This window comes from Syngnathus acus, chromosome 12 (genome assembly GCF_901709675.1).
Source record: "Syngnathus acus chromosome 12, fSynAcu1.2, whole genome shotgun sequence".
Classification (NCBI taxonomy): domain Eukaryota; kingdom Metazoa; phylum Chordata; class Actinopteri; order Syngnathiformes; family Syngnathidae; genus Syngnathus; species Syngnathus acus.
Window position 1 is genome coordinate 11,893,874 of NC_051097.1, and position 12,165 is coordinate 11,906,038.

General features: G+C 59.0%; 3 protein-coding genes across 3 annotated transcripts in view; 2 read left to right on the forward strand and 1 right to left on the reverse strand.

Annotated features, from left to right (window-relative positions):
• Nucleotides 1-5: 5 nt before the first annotated feature.
• Nucleotides 6-2,747, reverse strand: crybb1 (crystallin, beta B1). Its single transcript, XM_037266317.1, has 6 exons — nucleotides 1,964-2,747; nucleotides 1,356-1,489; nucleotides 1,133-1,251; nucleotides 872-1,004; nucleotides 448-590; nucleotides 6-304 (listed from the first exon to the last, which is right to left on the reverse strand). The coding sequence occupies exons 1-6, from the start codon at nucleotides 2,073-2,075 to the stop codon at nucleotides 124-126; spliced, it is 822 nt and encodes a 273-aa protein (XP_037122212.1). The 5' UTR covers nucleotides 2,076-2,747; the 3' UTR covers nucleotides 6-123.
• Nucleotides 2,748-2,862: 115 nt separating this feature from the next.
• cryba4 (crystallin, beta A4) lies at nucleotides 2,863-4,468 on the forward strand. The gene is made up of 6 exons (XM_037266319.1): nucleotides 2,863-2,944; nucleotides 3,132-3,177; nucleotides 3,339-3,457; nucleotides 3,644-3,785; nucleotides 3,880-4,022; nucleotides 4,202-4,468. The coding sequence occupies exons 2-6, from the start codon at nucleotides 3,139-3,141 to the stop codon at nucleotides 4,347-4,349; spliced, it is 591 nt and encodes a 196-aa protein (XP_037122214.1). The 5' UTR covers nucleotides 2,863-2,944; nucleotides 3,132-3,138; the 3' UTR covers nucleotides 4,350-4,468.
• A 1,001-nt stretch (nucleotides 4,469-5,469) lies between these two features.
• Nucleotides 5,470-12,165, forward strand: part of grk3 (G protein-coupled receptor kinase 3) — a 9,113-nt gene continuing 2,417 nt past the window's right edge. The window contains 16 exon segments of the mRNA XM_037266322.1: nucleotides 5,470-7,045; nucleotides 8,848-8,924; nucleotides 9,943-10,016; nucleotides 10,113-10,214; nucleotides 10,303-10,377; nucleotides 10,439-10,500; nucleotides 10,584-10,635; nucleotides 10,807-10,898; nucleotides 10,989-11,088; nucleotides 11,158-11,236; nucleotides 11,315-11,334; nucleotides 11,336-11,380; nucleotides 11,382-11,447; nucleotides 11,510-11,604; nucleotides 11,680-11,787; nucleotides 12,149-12,165. The exon segment at nucleotides 12,149-12,165 is cut by the window's right edge and continues 50 nt beyond it. Of these exon segments, the coding sequence (XP_037122217.1) occupies nucleotides 6,933-7,045; nucleotides 8,848-8,924; nucleotides 9,943-10,016; nucleotides 10,113-10,214; nucleotides 10,303-10,377; nucleotides 10,439-10,500; nucleotides 10,584-10,635; nucleotides 10,807-10,898; nucleotides 10,989-11,088; nucleotides 11,158-11,236; nucleotides 11,315-11,334; nucleotides 11,336-11,380; nucleotides 11,382-11,447; nucleotides 11,510-11,604; nucleotides 11,680-11,787; nucleotides 12,149-12,165 (1,177 nt within the window). The 5' untranslated portion in view covers nucleotides 5,470-6,932.

Sequence of the window (12,165 nt, forward strand, 5' to 3'; positions counted from 1 at the left end):
AAGCAGCCTTTTTCAAATAGCTTTTATTAACCATCACCACAAAAAGCCGGCCCGCCGAGTGCGACGTGACAGCTGGACGCCGGCCGGATGAAGGAGTCAGTATAAATGCGGGGCGTGGCCCTTTCACTTGCTGCCGGCGGCGGTGAGCTCAAAGCACCCCCTCTGGTGGAACTGCATGTCGCGGATGCGGCGCACCGACTGGATCTGAGGCTGGATGGCCGAGAAGTCGTTGCAGTGCCGGTAGTCGCCGCTCTCCAGCAGGTACTGGTAGCCTCGGTAGCCGGGGTACTGGTAGCCCACCCACCTGCGGACCCAGCCAGCGTTCAGCCAGCGTTCAGCCACCTTCCCCTCCGACAAATGCTTCCAGCCCGAGCTCGACGCAGATCGTAACCGGAATGTATCGGTGGCAGACTAGCGCTGTGCTGTGCTGTGCTGTACTGTACTTACGCTCCGCCCGGGACCTTCACGCTGCCCACCCGGTCGCAGAAGCCGTGCGCCCACAGGGTGGGAACGTCGTCCTCCTGGATCTCCATCTTGTTGCCCTTGAAGTCAGAGAGCTCATGCAGGCAGATTTTGTGCTCCAAACTGTCCTGTCAACATTAGCACCAGCGCTAAGTCAATGTCCTTTCAATCACCGCTATTCCAATAGTCGCTATTTGAGTCGAGCCGCCTCGTTGAACTCGTATCGCAATTAGCGATAGCGTCCAGCGAACCGCTTTGATCGTTCTCAGCACGCGCAACGTCCGACTGCAGGCGAGCACACGTTCCTCACTTTCAGTAGTAGCATCGTGACGCTCATTTAGTTCTCCACACCCCAATCACCACAAGGGGAACCCTCTCGAGCCCGTGGAAATATGCTGACCGTGCGTACCATGTGGATGGGCCGGAGCGATGTGAGGCAATCGCTGCGGTACGAGTTGCTCCAGGTGTCCCAGCGAGGATACTCTCCCTTCTCCAGGATGAACATCTCCCCACGGAGGTTGGTCTGCTCGAAGGCAACAAAGCTGGAAGAATGGGGGGCAGCGGGGATGCCACGTGGAGGGGGCGGGCGGGCGGTCGGTCGGGCGGGCGGAAAGGTCGAGGAAGAGGAATGAGCGGAGAAAGGTAACGTCGGCAGATGTGCGGATCTTACGGGCCGCTGTCCACGATGATGCTGCGCACTCGCTCCAGGCCTCGCTCGCAAATGTTCAAGCACTCGCTCTGAAGCTCCAGCGAGCGGCCCTGGAAGTTCTCCTGGTCAAACAGCGTCAACTGCAAGACAAAATGCCAAGCTTGGCCGTGCTTACTGGCTATACCGTCAAGCCGGCTCATTTCGTTCACCCGATGGGCTCGTGCTAACTGCTCGTCCGACTCACTTTGAAGGTTCCCTGGCTGGGCCCGCCAGTTTTGGAGACCTTGCTGGAGGCGGCGGGGTGCACCTCCCTTGTTCTTGGCGTCGGCGCCTTGGCTGGAAGCGGACTTGGCGGTCTGAGACATGGCGAGCGGGGCGGGGCGCTGGAAGGAGTGAATCGAGGCTTATTCCAATTTTGGAGGGAAAAGAGAAATATGCACAAAACTGAAAACAAATCAGGAGAAAATTGGGATTAAACTACATCATGAGGGGAGGGATATACCACGTCAAAATCCATGACTGTCGTGATTGCAATCAATTTTATGGGGGGGGGGGCAAAAATAAGCAGGATGTCGGGATGGGGGAAACAGAGAATTTGCAAGCCGAGGTCCATCTGTGGATGGATGCTGGAGGAACCTTTGTCAGGTGGGGCTCTTAGGGGCGGGGCTTGAATGAACTCTTGTCAAGTTTTCACGTAAGGCCAGCAGGCGTGGAGCCGACCTCCACCACCACCCCGCCATTAACGGGGAACCACAACGATGCAGACGTTTTGCTAGTTTTCTATTTTTTTTTTGCTTTGGCCAGTTACATTTTCCATCCAATCGGTTTTGCTGCGCGAGTGCGTCTCCTTACCTGCGTGTGGCGTCGAAGCGGTCTCGCCGGCGTCGTTCACGTTTGACACGGCGCCGCCGCTTTTATAGCCTGGCAAAGGCCGAGGGCCCGCAGAAAGAAAACGCCGCGTCATCACACAGTTGGGCCGGGTCGCGGCAAGCCCTGGAAGCCCCACCCCTCCCCTCCCCGTGAGGAAAGCGCTGATGCTGTTGTTTTGACAGACAGGGAAAGAATGTATAGGGGGGTTAGTTGGGTGTCGCTGCGGGGGCACAATGAGGTCATCCCTCCGTCAGCCGTTTTCCCCCCCAAAGAAACTCCACAAAGTAGCAGCGGTGTTTTGCATTTTCAATGGCATTTGTTTTCTTTCAAATGAGTGACAGTAAAGCCAAAAGCTGTGTCCTGTTTTGGTTCTCTTCTACACTTCAGTGTTTTGTCGGGCCTCCTTCTTCTAAGATAGCAAAAGAAAGAAAAGTTCAACTGCGCTAGATTTGCGCCGAGAACGGAAACAGGGCCCCCTGTCTATACTCCGACACTAGCATTTAGCATAGCAAAAGGGTCATTTTCTCCTCTCTCCAGACAGGCTAGCGCCTCGCCCGCTAACGACTACAGCAGTATGCGCCAGTGGCCTGCTAATTCCCGAGCGCTACTTGCTAGGTAGCGTGATCATATAGTGTTAGCGTGCGCAGGTGGCAGCGTGCTCCTGAAGCCTGTGTTCTTCTTGAGCGTTTTTCCACGCTCCTGGCTCACGAGGCCATTCCTTTGGCGCGTACTCGCTCCGGCGGCACCTTTGTGCCACCTGGCCTGGTTGGGATGCGGCGAAGCGGTCCTATCACGACCGGCCGGCGCCTTGGCTCACACACAAAAGTAGGAGCGAGTGGCCGCTCTTCTTGCTGAGCGGGGCCTTTTGCGGTGGCCCCCTGCCAGGGAAGGCTTTAAAAGAGCGGGGGGCCCCCCGGCTCCTCTCATTCGCCCTCATCGGCAGCAAAGAGCATCCGCCGCGAGGTGAGTCCTGGCTCATTTGTGCGAGTGTAAGCAAGCGAGTGAAAGCGAGCCACGCTTCCATCACATGGTGTTTTCTTGAGCAAGCAGTAAGAACACGTTGCGAACAAAAAGCCAATGGGAATCTCAGCGGCAGGATGACAAAATGACATCGCTGGCGTAAGGCTAACCATGCCGCTCTTCCTCACAGCTACAACATGACGCACCATTGCACCAAATTCTCCGGCCACTGGAAGGTGAGTGCGCCGCCGCATATCGAACAAATCACGTGACGGGGCGGATGTGGCCCGCGAGTCGGACACCTGCGAGCACCGGGGTGGTCGTCGCAAAATGACGTTTTGGGGGCAACAAGTAGTAAGTCGCCAACGGATGCAAAATGATGATGACAATGCGGCAGATCATCGTGTTCGACGAGGAATGCTTCCAGGGCCGGCGCCACGAGTTCACGTCAGAGTGCGCCAACGTGATGGAGTTGGGCTTCGAGACGGTGCGCTCGCTGCGCGTGGAGAGCGGCGCGTGAGTGCGCACAACACACGGCCGCAGGCAGGCAGGCAGGCAGGCAGGCTGGCTGGCTGGCTGGCTGGCTGGCTGGCTGGCTGGCTGGCTGGCTGGCTGGCTGGCTGGCTGGCTGGCTGGCTGGCTGGCAAGCAGGCAGGCAGGCAGGCAGACAGCCACGCGCTGACCGTTTTGCTCTCTTTGCAGCTGGGTGGGCTACGAGCACGCCTCCTTCCAGGGCCAGCAGTTGGTCCTGGAGCGCGGCGAGTACCCCCAGAGCGACGCCTTTGGGGGCAGCAACGCCTACCGCATCGAGAGGTTGACCTCCTTCAGGCCCGTTGCCTGCGCGGTGAGTCTCGCCGCTGCCGCCACCGCCGTAAAAGCGGGCCACTCGCCCGCTTAAGCCGCAAAGGCCCGGCTTGAGTGCGCCTGGTGTCCGGCAGAACCACCGAGAGTGCCGCATGACCATCTTTGAGCGTGAGAATTTCCTGGCTCGGAAGGGCGAGCTGAGCGACGACTACCCCTCCCTGCAGGCCATGGGCTGGTGCAACAACGAAGTGGGCTCCCTCAAGGTCCAGTCTGGAGCGTGAGTAAAAAAAGAAATGAAGTTGATTCAAACAAAAGAGTGCGTGCGTGCGTGTGCAGGTGGAACAGGTAGTCACGTTGTGGGCTCCGCTACAGTACTGTCGACGTTCTGTACTCGAGGAAGCCAAAGCCGTCCTCGGGTCACACCAACTCCTTGCGCTCGCTGCCTTGTGTCGCCAGCTTCGTGTGCTACCAGTACCCCGGTTACCGTGGTTACCAGTACGTTATGGAGTGCGACCGCCACTGCGGCGAATACAAGCACTTCAAGGAGTTCGGCTCGCACTGCCAGACGCCTCAGATCCAGTCCATCAGGCGCATCCAGCAGTAGAGGCCCGCTCGATTCGGCCCGGCCCGGCCCAGCCCGGCCCGGCCCAGCCCAGCCCGGCTGCCCCTTCCCTCCCTCCCTCCCTCCCTCCCGCAACCACAATAAAGCGCCCTTCCTAAACATGCCTGTGCTCCTCTCGTGTCGTCCTTCGCGCGGGCTCGAGGGCGCGCCATCCCGCCCGTGGCTGCTCAGGGTTCGCTAACTTTGGAGGAAGATGGAATCCTCCGGTTGGCCGGCAAACTCATAAGCGTCGGTCGGCGCTTTCTCTTTTGTGGCCCGTGTTCCACAAACGCCAAACACGTGGGGGGCGGAGCGGGGGTTGGCACATTGATCGATGAGGAGCGCGCGCGCGCTCGCACAAAACCGCTGGACCAGAAGCCGACCTAAAGTGTAAGAACTCATTTTGTCCATTTTTTACGATGCACTCCAAGTGTGTGCTATCTTTGTTCTGCTTGTCACTTCAAAAGCAGCCCCCCCAAATCATTAGTCCTACTTACGTTGCAGTGGAGGGCAGCTACTGAGCCATGTCTGCCATCTAGCGGTGGGTGAATGAATGAATGACTCCAGTCAACCCCTGCATGCTGACATATTCATTTCATTTGTCGACGGAATATGCGAACCCGTATGAAAAAAAGGTCCGTGCTGGTGAGAAGGAAAAGTCCCACTTGATGTATGCAAGAAAAAAAATAAAGAATCAAAATGAGCCACGCTCGAGGACTTGAAAACTGGTTCCTCCTGTCTTTTATTTGTTTCTCGGTGCTGTGCCGACACCTGTTCCCAGTATTTTGCTTTCCCTATTGACTTTGCCGAGCGGCTAAACATTGACGGGTTTGAACGAGTCGCCTTTACACTGGGAAGGGAACAGGAACCACCGGTGTCTCCATTGTTTTTGTATTTTGACCAAAAACGATGCTTAGAACACACGCTCGAAAATGACGTCATCAGTAGTCTCTTGCACTTGTTCATCATGAAAGTATTTAGGTGAACTTAACGTGTGTGTGTGATGCCCCCCCCCCCCACACACACACGCACGCACGCAACGCAAGTCCCATTTAACAAGGTTTTCTCCCGAAGCGAACACGGATCCGGCTCCGTCTGATGAGCCACTTCGTGTTTTGTCGTCCTCTTCCGCCGCAGTGGGAGGAAGTGAAGCCACCAGAAACGGCTGCAGCAGCAGCAGCAGCAGCCGCCGCCGCGCCATCGAACGAAAATTGACCAAAACACGCAGGATAGCAGCCGTTGCCACTGCCGCCGTGACATGTTCGCTACCGGAACCGGGCAGCGACCAGCGTCTGCTTGGTGAGCCCGACGGATAAAACCGAATCCCAGCCACGGAACCTGAGCCGGACAGAGGCGCCCCCAGCTCGGCCAGCCGTTCGGAAGGAATCGCGCGCGGGGAGCTGGCGGAGCACGAAGCCCCCCACCCCGATACTTCCCTGCCGTGTGTCGGTTGGGACGCGGCCGCCCAAAGCCCCGGTGGTCTCCCAGGTGCCCTCCGCCCTTTTTTAAACATTCTCATTCTTCTCGCCGCCATTTGCGTCGCGGAGGCAGGCAAAGTTGAGCAAGTAAAGTGCAGCCTCTCGTCGCCCCTGAAGCTCCCCAAAGCGCTATGGAAGCTGTCTGGCCCCGTTGACGTCGCTTGGGACGCCCGCGCGTTTTGCAGGCCGCCCGATTCCCCCCAAACCGGACACACACGTCGAGCTGCCTGCCTGCCTGCCTGCCGGGTAGCCCGCTAGCCTAGCGTGTTTGCTCCGCTCCGCGGCAAGCTTTTTTTCAGTAGGAATCTTTATTGACAAATTGTGCTCAGCACGCGACGCTGTCGAGGCGACGGCGCCTTAGCATCCTGGCTAGCCCCGATGCTAAGGCAACATCGCCGTCGTAACGTTTAGCTTCCTGGCTGGCTAGCCGCGTGCTAACGAGCTCAGCGAGCATCGCTGTCGTTCGTGTTTAGCATCCTGACGCGAGCTCGCAAGGAGGACGAGGCTCGTTACGCGGCCCGGGAGGCGACGTCGGTGCGGGCAGGACTGACTGACTGACTGACGGACGGACGGACTGACTGACTGACGGACGGACTGACTGACTGTTTGTGGAATGCAAACGAGGCTCCCTCGCGCGTGTTTACTCGCTGGGGGGCATTTGCTTTACGACGAGAATATTTTCTATTTTTTCCTTTTTTGGGGGGGTTGCTTTAAAGGCGCAACAGCTGGCGGATCTTTTCAGCTTCTCGATCGGAGCAAACGCGCACCGTGTGAAAAACCTCCCGCCCGCCAGCAGCTCGGCCGGCCGGCCGGCGTGGACCTTGTCTTCGGGGCTTGAAAGGAGACACATGCTGTATCGAGCCGCCAGGATCCCTCAGGGCACTTAATGGGATTACGAGATCGCCGATTGAACATTCGCTGAAGACAGCCAGCGGCATGACACGGTGAGGGAGCCGTGGACATTCGCAGGAACTCAGTCCAGCCCAGCAGCAGCAGCAGCAGCAGCAGCAGCAGCAACAACAAAACGCCCCCCCACCCCCCAGATGCTGGTCCCATCTGGCGTCGGAGGAGCCCCGCGTTTGTGAACGACTGTTGAGCGAGCGTGAAGATGGCTGACCTGGAGGCTGTGCTGGCTGACGTCAGCTACTTGATGGCGATGGAGAAAAGCAAGTCGACCCCTGCCGCCAGAGCCAGCAAGAAGATCATCCTGCCCGAGCCCAGGTACGAGTCAAACTTGTCAAAGCACGTGACGGCCTGTACGCCAAGGTCATTTGCATCTTCATTGTCTTGGGGACACCAAATGAAGCGCTGCACGCACAAGTGCACATTTTAACACCACACACGGTCCCGCACAGAGGCTATCTTTGTATCCCGCCCATTTCCCGGCGGCCCGGGCCGTTACTCTGGCCCGTACGTTGCTTCATCCGCTTCAATACATGACTGGAAATAATTTGACGGCGACCAAATTGCACCCCAAACGACAGCACATCGGGGAAAGCTGCGTGGCTGCCTGCGTGGCTGCCTGCCTGCGTGGCTGCCTGCCTGCGTGGCTGCCTGCCTGCGTGGCTGCCTGCCTGCGTGGCTGCCTGCCTGCGTGGCTGCCTGCCTGCGTGGCTGCCTGCCTGCGTGGCTGCCTGCCTGCCTGCCTGCCTGCCTGCCTGCCTGCCTGCCTGCCTGCCTGCCTGCCTGCCTGCGTGCGGCGCCAACAGCTGGAAGTTTAAACGGCGCCAAAGTCGAGCAAGTTTAGTCACAGGGAGGGGAGGGGGGGGCAAACCACACGCCGATATACGCTCCGCAACAGAACAACCCGTATTGGACCCAGCCCGACGGCTTTGCGTGATCTGAGGCTTCCTGGCAACAAAATAGCAGGATGCCTTGCTTGCTTGCTTGCTTGCTTGCTTGCTTGCTTGCTTGCTTGCTTCCTCCATCACTCTCCCTCTTGTTCTTTCTTGCCTTCTTCCTTGCTTCCTCCATCCCTCGCTTTCTTCCTTGCTTGCTTCGTTGTTCCCTCCCTCTCGTTCTTTCTTGCTTGCTTCCGTGCTTCCACCATCCATCCCTCTCTTTCTTCCTTCCTCCCTTCCTTCCTTTCTTGCGTCTCTCTCTCTCTTCCTCTGTAACTTTGAGCCAATAACGTGCAACAGGTCGCCGGTGTGCTCATGGAATGGCGTCATAAGGATTAGCCGCACTGCGGGCGCTAATCGCCCGAGAGCGCCCGCGCCGAGGTTATTCTCGGCACCCGCGCGCGCGATAGTCTTTTCCTCCGTTGCGCGATGGTCTTTTCCTCTGTTGCGAGATTCCTGCGCTCGAAGAGTCATTCGTTTCCAACGGCGACCCAGAAAAGCCCCCCCCCCCCCCCCATCGAACGGAGGCCCACCGATTTGTCGAGCAGCAAATGAACGGCCACGTCTACCTGAACCAAGAAGAAGGCTTTCAGAAAGGCGCACCCGCGGGCAAACGGACGCCGCTGATTGTTTTCCACGGCCTTCTCGCGGGCGGGCGGGCCGACGCTAGCGGCCAGCGTCATGTGTTTGACGTGTCAATATTGAAAGGCGCGTTTGCACAGCGACCGGTCTGGGCGCCTCTGGCCTGTTGACGCTCGGCAAGAGTCGAGCCGCTCGCTGTTTGTCTTTCTTCAACGACTTTGGGGCCGGGCGCCATTTTGCGCTACGACTTCCGGCGCCGGTGGATGACGGCAATGAGGAAGAAAGGCGGCGGCGGCGATGACGACGGCTCGTTTGGCTTCCGCTGTGTCGTCTCGTGACCGCTCGGTGGCCTGTCAATCAAAGGGGGGGGGGAGCTGCTGTTGCCGTGGCGACTATCTCTAAAGAGGAAGTTTGTGTGTTCATCCAGAAAATGCAGACAATAACAATGTTTCCTATTGTCAGCCAAAAGGGGCCGGGCCGTTTTTGTCAATGTTCCGAGCCATTTTGGTCACAGCCAGCCAACCAGCCAGCCAGCCAGCCGCGGGTCCCGTTTGTCCCGCTCGATGGCGACTGAAACGCGCTTCCCTTTTGTGTCCTCAGCATCCGCAGCGTGATGCAGAAATATCTGGAGGAGCGTGACGAGCTCACCTTTGACAAGATCTTCAACCAGAAGATTGGTGAGTGCCCCTGGCGGCCTTGCTTTTCCGCTTTTGTAACCAGCCGTGTCACGTTACACAAGGGGAAGTTGAACATTTGCCGCCGAGAAGGAGGAAAACATTTTGCTGTGCAGTCCGCCCGCCCGCCTGCCGCCCGCCCGCCAGCCCGCTGCCTGACGACGTACCCTTCGACCGCATCGTGAACGGAATTTGCGGCCGTTTGCAAACAATTGATTTGAGTGCGGAAGAAATACATTTTGGCCCTGCGCGCCGCCATCTTGGAGTCTTTTCATGTTGCACTAGTGTGTCTGTCTTTCTGTGCATTTTCTTCTTTTTCGTTCTGTGCCCCCCCCCCCTTGTTGTTCTTGTTCTCAGTCTGCCTTGGCGTCCCCCCTCTCCGTCTGTCAGACTTGTGGAATGGATGATGGAGAGTCGTGGGTTGCCAGGCAACTGCGGTTGTCACGGCGACAGGACCCGTAGAAGAACGCGTGCGCGCGTGTCTTAACTGGTCGATGGGGAGAAATGAAATTGACGGAAAGAGAAATAAAGCCATGAGGAAAAGGGAGCGGCGGGAAACGGAGCCGGCCGGGCGTTAGGTGTCAAGTCGTTCCCGCCGGGCGCCGGCAACAAGGCGCAATTTGCGGACTCTCAATTGGGCCAGTGCGCTCGCTCACACCAAATGTTGCGTTGGGCTATTTCCGCATGCGAGCCAACGCGTCGTCCTCTTTTGGCACATCTATTTTTTGCAGGCCATCTTTTTTGATTAGCCCTGCCCACCCATGCGTGCTCACCCATTCGGACCGCAACGAGTGCGCATGCGTGTCTTGTCTTATTTGTGTGTGTGTGTGTGTGTGTGTTTTATCTTGTCATGTTTTGTGATTGCATTTGTCTGCTTTTCGCCGCCTGTGTGTGTGTGTGTGTGTGTGTTTTTGTTTGTGCGGGCCGACACGTGTCCGCTGGCCGTCTTAATGCCTCGGGCCAGCTGTCGCTCAGGTGCGTCCGAGCGGCGGATTGACCGTGTCGCGTGACTTGTCGGCAGGCTTCCTGCTCTTCAAGGACTTTTGCACCAACGAGATCGACGAGGCCGTCCCGCAGCTCAAGTTCTATGAGGAAGTCAGTCTCTGTCGGGCTCTGGTTTTGGGTGGGACCCGGCCCCCCGGCCCCCCGGCGCTGACCCGCCTGCCGTCCCCGTTCTGCTCTCTCTCGCAGATCAAAGAGTACGAGAAGCTGGACTCGGAGGAGGAAAGACTCAGTCGCAGTCGTCAGATCTACGACGGCTACATCATGAAGGAGCTGCTGTCGTGTTCGCACGTGAGGACCCGCCCGCTGGTAGAGCCGCCCTCTGGTAGAGCCGCTCGGGGGCCCCGGCTGACACTTGGGCTTTTGCTTTCCCTCTCAGCCCTTCTCCAAAAAAGCCGTGGACCACGTCCAGAGTCATCTGGCCAAGAAGCTGGTCCCCCCCGCCCTCTTCCAGGTAGGCCACACGCACCTCCTTTCACCCGGGGGGGGCCCTGACGCTAACCTGTGTCCAACAGCCCTACATCGTGGAGATCTGCGACAGCCTGCGGGGGAGCATCTTCCTCAAGTTCATCGAGAGGTAGTGAGAGAGAGAGCCCCGCCAGCCGCCATATCTCCCTCCGTTCTTGCTCACCCCTTCCTTCCTCCTCCTCTCGTCCGCAGCGACAAGTTCACCAGATTTTGCCAGTGGAAGAACGTGGAGCTCAACATCCACGTGAGTAGCGCATGTTGACTCGCTGGCAGGGAGAGGAGGGGCCGGGCCGAGCCGAGCCACGCCGGGCCACGCCAGGCCAGGCCACGTCAGGGCGTCAACACCCCATCCCGTGTGTTGCGCACGTCCGAGTCAAGCGCCACATCTGGCCTTTCTGGTGTCTTTTGTCGGCAGCTGACAATGAACGACTTCAGCGTCCACCGCATCATCGGCCGCGGCGGCTTCGGCGAAGTGTACGGATGCAGGAAGGCCGACACGGGAAAGATGTGAGCCTGGCTCGGTCGGCCGCAACGGCCGCTCTTGTTACACGTGGGTCGCGCCTTCTGCCGTGACGCGCTTTGTTTCTCCTGACGCAGGTACGCCATGAAGTGTCTGGATAAGAAGCGCATCAAGATGAAGCAGGGCGAGACGCTGGCGCTCAACGAGAGGATCATGCTGTCGCTCGTCAGCACGGGGGTGAGGCGCGCCGGGGGGCGGGGCCGGCGGGGCCGACGGGTGCGGGGCTAACCTGCGCCTTCTCGCCAGGACTGCCCGTTCATCGTGTGCATGACGTACGCATTCCACACGCCCGACAAGCTCTGCTTCATCCTGGACCTCATGAATGGTAAGCGCGGCAACATCGCCAAAGTCGCTCGCTCGCTCGGCCGTCGCGTTGAACCCGGTCTGCGCTCGGCGGTGGCAGGCGGCGACCTGCACTACCACCCTGTCGCAGCACGGCGTCTTCAGCGAGAAGGAAATGCGATTCTACGGCCGCCGAGATCATCCTGGGCCTGGAGCACATGCACAACCGCTTTGTGGTCTACAGGGACCTGAAGGTAGGCCCCGCCCACAAACGCGCCCGCCCACCCGACGGCCCACCCACGCCTCTGTCCCGCAGCCCGCCAACATCCTGCTGGACGAGCACGGTCACGTCCGCATCTCCGACCTGGGCCTTGCGTGCGACTTCTCCAAGAAGAAACCGCACGCCAGCGTGTAAGTGGGGCCGCCGGAGGGAAGGCCAGGTGGCTGGCGCGTGCGGCAGGTGCGCTAAGCTGGGCCCGTTGCAGGGGGCACCCACGGCTACATGGCCCCCGAGGTTCTGCAGAAGGGAACGGCGTACGACAGCAGCGCCGATTGGTTCTCGCTGGGCTGCATGCTCTTCAAGCTGCTTCGAGGGTAAGTCTGTCCAGAAGAAGACAACCAAATTGGAGCGTTGGCCGTCTGAGTGTCACGTGGCACCTGACGTGGCACCTGACGTGGCACCTGACGTGGCACCTGACGTGGCACCTGACGTGGCACCTCACGTGGCACCTGACGTGGCACCTGACGTGGCACCTGACGTGGCACCCCTCACGTGGCACCTCACGTGGCACCTGACGTGGCACCTCACGTGGCACCTCACGTGGCACCTCACGTGGCACCTCACGTGGCACCTCACGTGGCACCTCACGTGGCTCTGAGTACGGCGGTGCCTTGCCTTGCCGCCATCTCCGTTGTGGCGTCTTTTCTACTTTGATGTGCGCGTGTGTGTCCTCAGGCACAGCCCGTTCAGGC